At 40.8% G+C, this 16,138-nt stretch overlaps 1 protein-coding gene across 1 annotated transcript in view; it reads right to left on the bottom strand.

The window, feature by feature from the left end:
• Window positions 1-16,138, bottom strand: part of PDPK1 (3-phosphoinositide dependent protein kinase 1) — a 267,190-nt gene that overhangs the window by 193,776 nt on the left and 57,276 nt on the right. The window contains exon 2 of the mRNA XM_053694510.1: window positions 1,325-1,588. Within this exon, the coding sequence (XP_053550485.1) occupies window positions 1,325-1,588 (264 nt within the window). The remainder of the gene's footprint in view (window positions 1-1,324; window positions 1,589-16,138) is intronic.

The following is a 16,138-nucleotide window of genomic DNA, read 5'->3' as shown; positions in this document are numbered from 1 at the left end:
CAATCGTTTTAGCCCAGAAAATGTCTACAGTCTTAAAAGCCCTTGTGAAGCCCTTTTTTTCTTATGTAATAAAAATGGCTTACCGGATCCCATAGGGAAAATGACAGCTTCCAGCATTACATCGTCTTGTTAGAAATGTGTCATACCTCAAGCAGCAAAAGTCTGCTCACTGTTTCCCCCAACTGAAGTTAATTCCTCTCAACAGTCCTGTGTGGAAACAGCCATCGATTTTAGTAACGGTTGCTAAAATCATTTTCCTCTTACAAACAGAAATCTTCATCTCTTTTCTGTTTCAGAGTAAATAGTACATACCAGCACTATTTTAAAATAAACTCTTGATTGAATAATAAAAACTACAGTTAAACACCAAAAAACTCTAAGCCATCTCCGTGGAGATGTTGCCTGTACAACGGCAAAGAGAATGACTGGGGAAGGCGGAGCCTAGGAGGGATCATGTGACCAGCTTTGCTGGGCTCTTTGCCATTTCCTGTTGGGGAAGAGAATATCCCACAAGTAAGGATGACGCCGTGGACCGGACACACCTATGTTGGAGAAAGAAAGAACAGAGTAACTAACTCTGGCTTTCTGTACCATGGGCACCAATGTGTTAGGAAACCAAGCAAGGACTACCTCACAACTTCCTAACCATTTAAAAGCCACCACTAATCTACTAAACACATTGACGTGGACTCAGCTAAACCCAAATCCTTCCTTGCAGGGAAGAGTACCCGAAAAAGGAATTCATTTCCTCAGACACCAAACTTCACCTCCTCCATTGACAGAGGCAAAGAGAATGACTGGGGATAATGGGTAGGGGTGTGACACTAAACAGCTTTGCTGTGGTGCTCTTTGCTGCCTCCTGCTGGGCAGGAGTGATAATCCCACTAGTAATTGGATTGACGTTGTGATTTTAGCTCTCAAAGTTGCACTTACCTGGTCTCCTCTCCAGGCTCTTCTGATCAAAAAGCGGTTTGCGGGTGCGCTGTATAATCACAGCGCGCCCCATCGCAATATTGAACTAAATGTAGCTCGCTCCTGCTCTGGTATTGTAGCAAGCTTCTTTTAGTTAAATAGCACAATCTGGTGCACTGTGAATAGACAACGCACCCGCAAAGAGCTTTTGAAAAAGAAGAGCTGATCAGAAGAGACTGGAGAGGAGACCAGGTAAGTGCAACTTTGAGAGCAAAGAGCAAAAATCTCTCAAATCTTTTGATTTTGAACACTATGTGCAGAATTATATAACAATATTTTGTAAGTTTACTGTCCCTTTAATCACCAAAATTAGAATACTGTAAGAAAAATGTGCTTGAAAGTATTCACTCACTGTGGAAAAAGACCCTTCACCCAGTATCTTCCCTAGCTTAAAATCTTGGAGTTGTTTCTTTCGAGGCTGTTGAGGTTGCCCCGTGTGCTGTAGTGGGTTTGTGCTCGACCGGGTATCAGCAGCCCTGACATCCATGCTAGCACTCAACCTACTCCCGCAAGTTGACAGGATCGGCGGAGAGCTGGAGTCTGACGAATTTCTCACCATTGAGGGGGATGGACATGAACATATGACCACACTGGACTGAATGAGATTGGCATCATACTGAAAAAGAAGAATACAAGCAGAAGGTTAAAGGAATATTAAATACAGTAGAACTGCAAATTAAACAAGTGCATAATAAAAAGACAATGCAATTGCACTTACACTGAATTTTAAAAAAAAGCAGTAGATTTATTTTTAAATTAGAAATTGTAAAATTCGGTTTAATTTTCCGGCCGCCTATATCAACTGACAGTGTACACTCTTAACTCTTGCACATGCTCAGTAGGAGCTGGTGCCTCTGACTGTGTAAGTAAACAGACCATGCACAATTTGATAACGGAATTAGAAAGTTGGTTAAACGTGTATGCACTGTCCGAATCATGAAAGCTTAAATTTCACTTAAATAGTGATTCTTTAATCAGTAAACAAACTCCAAAAAATTGCAACTGCTATTTTAGCAGACTTCAACGAGCTGTAATATTCTGTACTGGGTCTGCCCAATTAAAAATCTTGCACTTGTTTTCATTAAAGAATGAATTCTTTCTGAACCTCGGCTGGTTTTATCACTGTGCATTTTCCCAGTGATTACAATCCTATAATGCTAGGATTAACAACAAACAAAATAATTCAAAGTGTCACCTGGGTTTATAGTTTTTTTCAGCTGTGGAATTCAGTAAGTGAAAAAATGGTCTTATGTGTTGTTTAGGTTTGTTCCATGCTTGTATATTACATAACAAATCCTAAACATGACTTTATTTTATATATGTGCCGCTTTGTGTATTTTTTTTTTTTCAAACTATGGAGTCAATCAAAATCTTTATATTATTGTTAGTGCAGTTTGAGTGATCACAATCCTAAAATGCTTCTTCTGTAAAACCCCTAAAACTCTAAATGGTTTGCTCAAGAAAAAAAACACAAAGTTCTAATCCTAGTCAATCTCCCAACTTTGTAAACCAAAAACCAAATCATCAGGTTAAGGAACAAACAAAATGGCCGGTTCATGGGGTTTAGAGATTATATTACAGGCTGTGTGGCCTGTATGTTGATGTTGCGCTTCTGTAGAATAACGTTTTTGTGGGATTTTTTAAAAAAAATAAACATACTTTTTCTTGCGATGAATTTTCCATAGCGAAACTCCACCTACTATTTCCCTTATTTAGAGGAGCCAAACTGGGCTTTAGTCCACAGACAAGTTACTGTCATAAAGTAAGTATAAAATGTATTGTTTTGCAGTTGTTATCAGTTAAAGCCAGTGGGGACAGATATGTAAGCAGGGTTATAGCCTTGAGAAGTCCGCAGGTGCATTTCAAGTTCTGTGAGATGGAAATTGCTCTATATTCAGAGATAAATTATATGAATAGGGAGCAAAATAAATAATGAAATATACTGCAAAGTTGTTTCATTATGTAGTATGGCTAAACATTTTATATAAAAATCTCAAGGTGTTCACTGTCGTTTTAAAAGGGATAGAAAGGTAAAAAATGAAATGTGAACAGGAGTATTTCACTATGAAATGAAAGCATTTTTGCAATACTTCCACAGGATATGCATATACCATTGAAAAGCATTAAAAGGGACAGTCTAGTCCAAAATAAAACTTTCATGATTCACACAGGGCATGCAAATTAAAACAACTTTGCAATTTACTTTTATCACCAATTTTGCTTTGTTCTCTTGGTATTCTTAGTTGAAAGCTAAACCTAGGAGGTTCATATGCTAATTTCTAAGCCCTTGAAGGCCACCCCTTAGCTCAGGGAATTTTGACAGTTTCATCACTAGAGGGTGTTAGTTCATGTGCGACATATAGATAACACTGTGCTCATTCATGTGGAGTTCCTAATAGCCAGCACTGATTGGCTAAAATGCAAGTCTGTCAAAAGAACTGAAATAAGGGGCAGTTTGCAGAGGCTTAGATACAAGATAATCAGAGGTAAAAAGTGTATAAATATAACCGTGTTGGTTATGCAAAACTAGGGAATGGGTAAGGGGATTATCCATCTTTTAAAACAAATATTCTGGTGTAGACTGCCCCTTTAATAACTTTTACTAGAAGCATTTTTGCTAATGCCAAAGTATATTGCAGAAAAATGCTTCAATTTCAACATGAAATACCATGCAAATTTAAATTTTGAACTTTATATCCATTTAATAGTGTGTGGTGTGCAATTAACCATCTGTGCTTCAATACCATTAAAGGGCCAGTAAACCTAGAAAATAATGTTATATAATTCTGCACATAGTGCAGAATTATATAACATTATCTTAGTGCTAACTTTATATAACCCAATATTGCCTGTGAATTTTTATTAAGAGGGTTTTTCAGACCCGCCCTCTGTGCTCTACTGAGCGGGTCTGGTTTTCCCTCTGAGCGCATCTTGGCAGCTGTCTAGTCACAGCCCGGCCCGACAGCGCCATTACACTCAATGTAGCTCGCTCCTGCTCTGTGTGCAGAATTATACAACATTTTCTAGGTTTACTGGTCCTTTAAGATGTGTGTGTGTGTGTCTTTTTAAAAAGGAAATTTATTCTTACCTGATAAATGTGTTTCTTTTACGATACGATGAGTCCACGGATTTCATACTTACTTGTGGGATATCGCCTCCTGGTCAGCAGGAGGAAGCAAAGAGCACCACAGCACAGCAGTATATATAGCTCCTCCCTTCCCTCCCACTCCAGTCATTCGACCGAAGTTAGGAAGAGAAAGGAAAAGCCAAGGTGCAGAGGTGACTGAAGTTTAACAGAATTAAAGACCTGTCTTAGAAAAACAGGGTGGGCCGTGGACTCATCGTATCGTAAAAGAAACAAATTTATCAGGTAAGAATAAATTTCCTTTTCTTTTACAAGATACGATGAGTCCACGGATTTCATCCTTACTTGTGGGATACAATACCAAAGCAATAGGACACGGATGAAACGGGAGGGAAGTACACCAAGTAGCAGCAGAAAGCACATGAAAATTAAATGTATGACAACAAATGCAAGAAGCATGAAAGGTAAAATGGGGGAGCTGACGCTCTTAGTTGCAGAAGAGGACTATGATGTTATCAGTATAACTGAAACTTGGTGGGATGATTCACATGACTGGGCAGTTAACTTAGAGGGGTATACATTATTTAGGAGGGACAGGAATAATAAAAGGGGTGGAGGAATTTGCATGTATATTAAACCTGACCTTAAACCTACTATAAGGGAAGATATTTATGATACAAGTGACAATGTAGAGACCCTGTGGGTTGAAATAAAGAGTGGGGGGGGGGGAATCCTAAAAAAATATTACTAGGAACATGCTACAAGCCTCCCAACATTAGTGACCCGGAGGAAACTCAACTACTTATCCAAATAGGTAAGGCTGCTAATAACAGTGCTGTAATTATGGGAGATTTTAACTACCCTGATATAAACTGGGCCAATGAAACTAGTAATTCAGCTAAGGGGGATAGATTTTTAAATGTTCTCAGGGATAACTTCTTGTCACAATTAATAGAGGAGCCAACTAGGAGTAAAGATTTAGTGCTATCAAACAATACAGATATAATATCAAACATAGAAGTTAAAGAACATTTGGGTAACAGTGATCATAACATGGTCACATTTGAAATCTCTTTTCATATGCAGTGTTTTAAAGGCTTAACTAAGACTTTTAATTTCAAGAAAGCAAAATTCAACGATTTAAGGAAATCATTAAATAATATAAATTGGGACAATGTATTTTCTAATAAAAATACAGAGGATAAATGGATAATATTTAAAAATTTGTTAAATAAATATACATATCAATACATACCATATGGTTATAAAAATAAAAATAAAAAAACTAAGCCGTTATGGCTAAATAAAAATGTGTTAAGAGAAATTAGGAAAAAACGTAGGGCATTTAAATTATTAAAAGAAAATAGTACAGACTCAGCATACAATATTTATAAGGAATGTAACAAAGCATGCAAAAAAAGCAATCAAATTAGCCAAAATTGAAAATGAAAAATTAATTGCCAAGGATTCTAAGTCTAACCCTAAAAGGTTCTTTAAGTACATAAATAGCAAAAAATCTAAGAAGGATAATATAGGTACATTAAAATGTGTGGAGGGTAGCATGATAAATAATGACAGGGAGAAGGCTGAGGTACTAAACCAGTTTTTTTCTTCAGTATACACAAGAGAGGAACCATTGAATGATACTTTGGAACAGAATAGAAAATGCCAGTCCATACCACTAACTGGGTTTTGTTTAGAGGATATCAGGAAAAAACTAAAAAATATTAAGGTAAATAAAACTCCAGGCCCAGATGGAATACACCCACGGGTGTTAAGTGAATTTAGCACTGTTATAGACAAACCTTTACTCTTAATTTTTCAAGACTCATTATCCTCAGGCATGGTACCCCAGGATTGGCGTAAAGCTGATGTGGTGCCACTCTTCAAAAAGGGAAGCAGGGATGATCCAGGAAGCTATAGACCAGTTAGTCTGACATCAATAGTGGGGAAGATATTTGAAGGGATTATAAGGGATTATATTGATGAGCATATTTGTGTAAACAAGATTATGAGTTCTAATCAGCATGGCTTTAGGAGAAATAGATCATGTCAAACTAATCTAATTAGATTCTACGAGGAAGTAAGTAAAAATATAGATAAAGGGGAATCAGTTGATGTGATATACTTAGATTTTGCAAAGGCATTTGATACAGTGCCACATGAGAGATTAATGCACAAAATTAAGGGACTGGGAATAGCTGAAAATGTTAGCTCATGGATAAATAACTGGATAAAAGATAGGGAGCAACGAGTAGTAGTAAATGGATCATACTCAGATTGGACAAAGGTAATCAGTGGCGTCCCCCAGGGATCAGTACTGGGCCCTGTTCTTTTTAATATTTTTATAAATGACTTGGAGCAAGGATTAAATAGCGACATCTCTATTTTTGCAGATGATACTAAGTTAAGTAAGGTCATTAGGTCAGAGCAGGACGAACTCTCTTTACAAAGGGATTTGCCAAAATTAGAACTATGGGCAAGTGAATGGAAAATGAGATTTAATACGGAAAAATGTAAGGTTCTACATTTTGGAAGTAAAAATAAGCAGGCTACGTATTTTTTAAATGGGACAAGACTTAGCCAAACACAGGAGGAAAGGGATTTGGGAGTAGTAATAGATAACAAGCTAAAGATGAGTGCACAATGCAGGGCAGCGGCTTCAAAGGCTAATAAGATACTAGCATGTATTAAAAGAGGCATTGATTCAAGGGAGGAAAGCATAATTCTGTCATTATATAAAGCCCTGGTAAGACCTCACCTTGAGTTTGGAGTGCAGTTCTGGGGACCGATTGCTAAAAAAGATATTGCAGAACTAGAAAAAGTTCAGAGAAGGGCCACAAAGCTAATAAGGGGATTGGAGAAATTAACCTATGAGGAGAGGCTAGCCAAACTGGGTCTGTTCTCTTTAGAAAAAAGGCGCTTGAGAGGTGACATGATTACTTTATATAAATATATTCAAGGCCCATATACAGAGATGGCAGAAGCTCTTTTTATTCCAAGAAAATTGTTTCTGACAAGAGGTCATAATTTAAGGTTGGAGGAAAGGAGATTTAATCTCCTGCAACGGAAACGTTTTTTCACTGTAAGAGCAATAAAATTGTGGAACTCATTACCAAAGGAGGTAGTGAATGCCAATACCATAGATTCATTTAAAAATAGTCTGGATAAATTTCTGTATATAAACAAAATTCATGGATATGATTGCTAGTATTAAATGGGTCACATTTTAATGGGGTTATTTAAGCTTAACTGGAGGTTTTTGTAAGTATTTTAGATTTGTATAGGTTGAACTCGATGGACTTCAGTCTTTTTTCAACCTTATCTACTATGTTACTATGTTACTATAAGACAGGGAACCTAAACGGAAGGCACCACTGCTTCAAGAACTTTTTTCCCAAAAACAGCCTCAGACGAGGCAAAAGTATCAAATTTGTAAAAGTTGGAAAAAGTGTGAAGAGACGACCAAGTTGCAGCTTTGCAAATCTGTTCAACGGAAGCATCATTTTGGAATGCCCATGAGGAAGCTACAGCCCTAGGGAAACTAGCAGAAAGTCGTGCAGGAGGCTGCTGTCCAGCAGACTCATAAGCAAAACTGATGATCGTCTTCAGCCAAAAAAAAAAGGATAGCCGCAGCTTACTGACCCCTACATTTCCCTGAAAAAACAACAAACCAGGAAGACGATAGGCGAAAATCCTTAGTCGTCTGTAAGTAGAACTTCAAGGCACAGACCACGTCCAAATTACGCAACAGACGCGCCTTCTTAGAAGAAGGATTAGGATACAAGGAAGGAACAACAATCTCCTGATTAAACTTTTTATGTAAAACAACCTTAGGAAGAAAACCAGGTTTGGCACGTAACACCACCTTATCGGAATGAAAAATAAGACAAGGGGAAGCACATTAAAATGCCGAAAGCTCAGAAACCCTGCAAGCAGAAGAAATAGAACCAAAAATAAAACTTTCCAAGATAATGTAATATCTATGGAAAGCATAGGTTCAAACGGAACCCCTTGAAGAAACTTTAAGAACTAAATGCAAACTCCAAGGAGAAGCAATAGGACGAAACACAGGCCTGATTCAAGTCAGATCCTGAAAAAAAGATTGAACATCTGCCATATGCTTGAATAAGAAAATAGACAAAGCAGAAAACTGTCCCGTTAGGAAACTAGCGTATAACCCCTTCTCCAATTCCTCTTGGAGAAAAACAAAATTCTGGGAATCCGTACCCTACTCCATGAGTAACCCTTGGATTTACACCAACAACTTTCCAGGAACGGGCTCACACGCCGGAATGAAGGAATCTATGACCGAAGCAAAGAAACCTCGCTTGCACGTCCAATCCCCAAGCAATCAGCTTCAGAGAAACTATAATAGAGTGAAGAAGGGACCCTGAAGAAGAGATACTTCCTCACCGGAAAATTCAAAGGTTACAGAAACGACATGGTCAACAGATTAGCATACAAAATCCTGCGAGACCACGCAGAAGCGAAGAGAAGCACCAATGCCGTCTCCTATGTGATAAGAACAAACCCCAGGCAAAAAAACACAAACGGGTTAAAGGAGAACCTAGGCTGAAAGCCGAAAACTAGGCATCCTGACAAGATGCCATGATATTCAACTCCAACTGACCCCATTTGAGAAACGGGAAGGAGATACTTCCGGATGGAGATCCCACTCTCCCGGATGAAAAAGACTGTCTACTCAGAAAATCCGCCTCCCAAGTGCCCCCCCCCTGGATTGCTGACAGAGAGCAGGATATTGGGCTGAAGTCAACTGAGGCCAAAACAGAAGAGACACGAAGCTCCCTCTCAGTTGTAGGAAATCAACGAACAGACTCCGCTGGAGTCCTCTCTCTGCTAAATCATGTACCCTAGGACAGGCGAGCCAGAGACAACCACCATACAAAAGAGTCCCTTGTCTCCTGCATCAGAGATAAATGAGGAGATAAGTTTGCAAAGTCTCCGTTCCATCGCCTGAGTATGCTCAACCGCATAGGTGTGAGGTGGAACGAACCAACACAATTCAAGCGTCACAAGGCGCTGCTCATTTCACCAACCCTTGAAGGATAAAAGGTTAAATGGACCTTACCAGGGATTGAATCCTGCAACCCTCGGGTTTTCACAGAGCTCAGCCACAGTGCCTTAGCATGCTGAGCAATATGTCCAGCTAATGTCCAGTCCGTCACCATCAGTCCGAATACCAAGTACTGAGCCACTGAAGGCCGAGAAGTGGGCTGAAGGCCCAGACCAGTAATGATAGACCTCTATTTCCTGACCTCAGTCAGAAAAATCTGATTGATGTGGAACCTGTCATGAGTCCCAAAAAGCTACCCTTGTGCTTGAGACAAAGGAACACCATCCACCCGTGATCTCACAGTAAAAATAATACCATGTCCGCGGAAATCCTGCTTATTGTAAGAATGACGCTTGGACTAGGATATTAGCCAGAGACGGCGCCATTGCAAGTTGCCTCAGCTGGATTCAAACGCAAGATCTTCTTCTCTCCCGTTGTCTGATCCTTAGACAATCTAGAAAGCAGAAACTGCCTCTGAGAGGAAAACATCAGAGCTCGAACCAAACTAGAGCGAAAACGGAAAGCCGGCCCCCTACAAGATCCAATCCCGGACCATGTTCCCCATGCGGACTTTGATTCAACAGTAGGCTATGCGTTCACCAAAATCTTAGTCATAGAACACCTAGCCAAAAAAACAAGGCTCTAACAATAAGGCACCAAGAGCTGGAACAGAGCAACTTACACTCCCAATTTGATAACTGGAAGGGAAGAAAATAAAATAAGAGAATTAGCCAATATGCCGTCACACCAGTGACGGTAGCAAAGTACACCGATGGTTGTCATTGTAAACCCTGCTGTGCGTCTCATAACTAAAGTAAGTCCATTAGAACTATCCTCTAAGGGTATAGAAGTTAACGTAGTGATGGAAACTACTCCTTCCCCCAAAGGAATATCATCCAGCCTTTTAGCTGACACGACCATGGGAAACAGTCTAGTAAATATAATGCCTAAGGCACCCATTCCATCTGAAACTGAAATTCTCAGTAACATGGAGAAACCATTATACTAGCAATTCCTCCAGTGATGCTTTAACGTTATGAAAGATAAAGAAAGCATCATAACCCTGAGGGCACTGCATGAGGGCCATAAAATTTTGATTGAAACTATAGGAGAAATTTGTGGCCATTTGGTAAAAGACTCCCCAACAGCAATCGCCGAAGAGGGAGTAGGTTCAAAAGAAAAAAGGAAATTTATGCTTACCTGATAAATTGATTTCTTCTATGATACGACAAGTCCACAGATTCATCCTTGTGGGATATTATCCTCCTGCTAACAGGAAGTGGCAAAGAGCACCACAGCAGAGTTGTCTATATAGCTCCTCCCTTGACTCCACCCCCCAGTCATTCAACCGAAGGTATAGGAAGAAAAAGGAGAAACTAAAAGGTGCAGAGGTGACTGAAGTTTTAAACCAAAAATATAATCTGTCTTAAATTGACAGGGCGGGCCGTGGACTCGTCGTATCATAGAAGAAATCAATTTATCAGGTAAGCATAAATTTCCTTATCTTCTACAAGATACGACAAGTCCACAGATTCATCCTTTACTTGTGGGATACAATACCAAAGCTACAGGACACGGATGAACGGGAGGGACAAGACAGATACCTAAACAGAAGGCACCACAGCTTGAAGAACTTTTCTCCCAAAAATAGCCTCCGAAGAAGCAAAAGTATCAAATTTGGAAAAGGTATGAAGGGAAGACCAAGTCGTAGCCTTACACATCTGTTCAACAGAAGCATCGTTTTTAAAAGCCCATGTGGAAGCCACCGCTCTAGTGGAATGAGCTGTAATTTTTTCAGGCGGCTGCTGTCCAGCAGTCTCGTATGCCAAACGGATGATGCTTTTCAGCCAAAAAGAGAGGTAGCCGTAGCTTTTTGACCTCTACGTTTTCCAGAATAGACAACAAACAGAGAAGATGTTTGACGGAAATCCTTGGTCGCTTGCAAGTAAAACTTCAAGGCACGAACCACGTCCAAGTTATGTAACAGACGCTCCTTCTTAGAAGAAGGGTTAGGACACAGAGAAGGAACAACAATTTCCTGATTAATATTCTTATTTGAAAATACCTTAGGAAGGAATACAGGTTTAGTATGCAAAACCACCTTATCAGAATGGAATATAAGATAAGGCGAGTCGCATTGTAACGCAGATAGCTCAGAAACTCTCCGAGCACAAGAGATAGCTACTAAAAATAGAACTTTCCAAGATAGAAGTTTAATATCTATGGAATGCATGGGTTCAAACTGAACCCCTTGAAGAACATTTAAAACTAAATTCAAATTCCATGGCGGAGCAACAGGTTTAAACACAGGCTTAATTCTAACCAAAGCCTGACAAAACGACTGAACGTCTGGGACATCTGCCAGACGCTTGTGTAGTAAGATTGACAAAGCAGAAATCTGTCCCTTTAAGGAACTAGCTGATAACCCCTTCTCCAATCCTTCTTGGAGAAAAGACAAAATCCTAGGAATCCTGATCTTACTCCACGAGTAGCCTTTGGATTCGCACCAATAAAGATATTTACGCCATATCTTATGATAAATTTTCCTAGTGACAGGCTTTCGAGCCTGAAACAAGGTATCAATGACCGACTCAGAGAATCCCCGCTTAGATAAAATCAAGCGTTCAATCTCCAGGCAGTCAGCCCCAGAGAAACTAGATTTGGATGTTGAAACGGACCCTGAATGAGATGGTCCTGTCTCAGTGGCAGTTTCCACGGTGGCAGAGATGACATTTCCACCAGGTCTGCATACCAAGCCCTCTCCTGTTTGATTCTGGCAATCAGACGAGGTAGGAGAGGAAAAGGAGGAAACACATAAGCCAGGTTGAACGACCACAGTACTGCTAGAGCATCTATCAGTACTGCTTGAGGATCCCTTGATCTGGACCTGTAACAAGGAAGTTTGGCATTCTGACGAGATGCCATCAGATCCAATTCTGGTGTGCCCCATTGATGAATCAATTGTGCAAACACCTCCGGATGGAGCTCCCACTGCCCCGGATGAAAAGTCTGACGACTTAGCAAATCCACTTCCCAGTTCTCCACTCCTGGGATATAGATTGCTGATAGATGGCAAGAGTGAGTCTCTGCCCATCGAATAATCTTGGAAACCTCTATCATCTCTAGAGAACTCTTTGTTCCCCCTTGATGATCGATATATGCTACAGTCGTGATATTGTCCGACTGGAATCTTATGAATTTGGTCGAAGCCAGCTGAGGCCACGCCTGAAGCGCGTTGAATATCGCTCTCAGTTCTAGAATATTTATTGAAAGTAGGGCCTCCTCCTGAGTCCACACACCCTGAGCCTTCAGGGAATTCCAGAATGCACCCCAGCCCAAGAGGCTGGCGACCGTCGTCACTATGACCCATGCTGGCCTGCGGAAGCACATTCCCTGGGACAGATGATCCTGTGACAACCACCAAAGAAGAGAGTCTCTGGTCTCTAGATCCAGATTTATCCACGGAGATAAATCTGCATAATCCCTATTCCACTGTCTGAGCATGCACAGTTGCAGTGGTCTGAGATGCAAGCGAGCAAACTGAACTATGTCCATTGCTGCTACCATTAGTCCAATTACCTCCATACACTGAGCCACTGACGGCCGAGGAATGGAATGGAGTGCTCGACAAGTGGTTAAGATCTTTGATTTTCTGACCTCCGTCAGAAAAATTTTCATGTCCACCGAGTCTATCAGAGTTCCTAGGAATGGAACTCTTGTTAGAGGAACAAGTGAACTCTTTTATGTTCACCTTCCACCCGATGTCCGTGTGAGATTTGGCTAGATGGTAAGTTGACGCCTGAATCAAAATATCGTCCAGATAGGGCGCCACTGCTATGCCCCACGGCCTTAGAACCGCCAGAAGGGACCCTAGCACCTTTGTGAAAATTCTGGGAGCTGTGGCCAACCCAAAAGGAAGAGCCACAAACTGGTAATGCTTGTCCAGGAAGGTGAACCTGAAGAACTGGTGATGATCTTTGTGGATAGGAATGTGAAGATACGCATCCTTCAAATCCACGGTGGTCATATATTGACCCTCCTGGATCATTGGTAAAATTGTCCAAATGGTCTCCATCCTGAAGGATGAGACTCTGAGAAATTTGTTTAGAGTTTTGAGATCTAAAATCGGTCTGAAGGTTCCCTCTTTTTTGGGAACCACGAACAGATTGGAGTAAAACCCCTGCCCCTGTTCTACTTTTGGAACTGGACAGATTACACCCATGGTATATAGGTCTTCTACACCACGTAAGAATGCCTCTCTTTTTGTCTGGTTTACAGACAAGCGTGAAAGATGAAAACTCCCCCTTGGGAGAGAATCTTTGAATTCTAGACGATTTCACGATTTCTAATGCCCAGGAATCCTGAACGTCTCTTGCCCAAGCCTGAGCGAAGAGAGAAAGTCTGCCCCCTACTAGATCCGGTCCCGGATCGGGGGCTGCCCCTTCATGCTGTCTTGGTAGCAGCAGTGGGCTTCTTGGCCTGTTTACCTTTATTCCAGGTCTGGTTAGGTCTCCAGACTGACTTGGATTGAGCAAAATTCCCCTCCTGCTTTGTGGCAGAGCAGGAAGTAGAGGGTCCACCTTTAAAGTTTAGAAAGGAACGAAAATTATTTTGTTTGGCCCTCATTTTATTCGTCTTGTCCTGAGGAAGGGCATGGCCTTTACCTCCAGTAGAAATGATCTCGTACAGTTCAGGCACGAATAGGGTCTTACCCTTGAAAGGAATAGCTAATAGCTTAGATTTTGATGACACATCAGCAGACCAGGACTTAAGCCATAACTCTCTATGCGCTAAAATGGCAAAGCCTGCATTCTTTGCAGCTAATTTAGCCATTTGAAAAGCGGCATCTGTAATAAAAGAATTAGCTAGCTTGAGAGCCTTAATTCTATCCAAAATATCATCTAATGGGGTCTCAACCTTAAGAGACTCCTCTAGAGCCTCAAACCAAAAAGCTGCTGCCACGAATCCCGAATTGTGTCAGATATGGGAAACATTTTCTTAAAAGTAGGAGGGTGAGAGGAATGCCTGGTCTATCCCAGTCCTTAGTAACAATGTCCGAAATCCTCTTAGGGACTGGAAAAACAGTGTAAGTAGGGACCTCTAGATATCTATCCATTTTACATAATTTCTCTGGTGGTATTACAATAGAGTCACAATCATCCAGAGTCGCCAAAAACCTCCCTGAGTAACAAGTGGAGGTGTTCAAGCTTAAACTTAAAGGCCGTCATATCTGAGTCTGTTTGAGGGAACATCTTTCCTGGATGAGAAAGCTCTCCCTCAGACAGCAATTCCCCCACCCCCAAATCGGAACACTGTGAGGGTACATCGGAGCTGGCCAATAAAGCATCAGAGGGCTCAGCATTTACTCTAATACCGGACCTACTGCGCTTACCCTGTAAACCAGGCAGTTTAGTAGACATAACTGCAGCCATATCTCGCAGGGTGAAAGAATTAGACGCACTAGAAGTACTTGGCGTGGCTTGGGCGGGCGTTAAAGGTTGTGACACTTGGGGAGAAGTAGATGGTATAACCTGATTCTCTTCTGGCTGAGAATCATCCTGAGACATACTTTTATCAGCTAAAATATGTTCTTTGAAATGTAAGGCCCTTTCAGTACATGAGGGACACATTTTAAGTGGGGGTTCCACAATGGCTTCTAAACACATGGAACATTGGCTTTCCTCAATGTCAGACATGTTAAAACAGGCTAGTAATGACCACAAACAGACTTGAAAACACTTAATTTTGTGAAAAATATAACAATCTGAAAAAAAAGGCACTGCGCCTTTAAGAGAAAAAAAAAGCATACATTTTTTCCAAATCTGCTTAAAAGCGATAAAATTATCACAATTTTATGATAAACGCATACCAACTTGTCAGCTAAGTTTGCCCCACAAGGAAAGGAATACTTAACCCTTAAGACCAAAAAACGTTGTGCTAAAAAACGTTAAATTCAAACAAAAACACCCCCTGCACCTCGCCACAGCCCTGCTGTGGCGCCTACCTGCCCTCAGGGGTCTGCATAATCGGAGTAACCCTTCGATTAGGCCCAAACTGTCCTGAAAGACCCACCGGAGTTGGAGCTTGCTGCTTGTCTGGGAAATACAACTGCGCAACTGAGGCGCGAAAATAGGCCCCGCCCATCTCACTCGATGTCTCACAGCCTAAAATAACTGCACCAGAGCGGTCTAAAACCTAGCCATGTGGGTTCATATACCCATTTAGTGAAGCCATGTGTACCCTCCATTACTAAAATAAAGTAAAAACGTTTGCCACAAAAAACGTTATCTTTAACTCCCAACATAGAAACGTTTGCCCACAAACATATCATCAGTGTCAACCATTTTTTTATAGCCCAATATACAAGTCCAGTAATACCCCTCTCTATGCATTAGGATTACTGCTTACCCTTTCCCTCATGGGGATACTGTCAGCCAATTATGAAATAACACAGTCTCTCCAGAAAAAAAATGACTGAATATACCTCAATGCTTGTAGCATGAAAACCGTTCCTCACACTGAAGTTTCTTAAGTACTCCTCAGCCATTCTGTGGGAACTACTCTGGATCTTAGTAACTGCTGCTAAGATCATCAGTCTCCAGGCAGAAGTCTTCATCCATCTGCTGCCTGGGACAAAATAGCACTCACAGGTACCATTTAAAATAAAAAAGTCTTGCTTGAAGAATATAAAAACTAACATATTATCACCTCTTTCACTTTACCCTTCCTATTACTTAGAGTAGGCAAAGAGAATGACTGGGGGGTGGAGTCAAGGGAGGAGCTATATAGACAGCTCTGCTGTGGTGCTCTTTGCCACTTCCTGTTATCAGGAGGATAATATCCCACAAGTAAAGGATGAATCCGTGGACTCGTATCTTATAGAAGAAAATAAATTTGAACAAATCGTAATCAAATCTGAACATAGGACACAATACTGTTCTTTTAAATATTCTTGAGTGCGTTTGTTTCATCCTTAGTCATAAAGGAGGAACTAACAAATAAAC

Source organism: Bombina bombina, chromosome 11 (assembly GCF_027579735.1).
Source record: "Bombina bombina isolate aBomBom1 chromosome 11, aBomBom1.pri, whole genome shotgun sequence".
In the NCBI taxonomy this organism is placed as follows: Eukaryota; Metazoa; Chordata; class Amphibia; order Anura; family Bombinatoridae; genus Bombina; species Bombina bombina.
The sequence above is the reverse complement of the archived record's forward strand: the minus strand, read 5'-3'. Positions and strand labels throughout refer to the sequence as shown.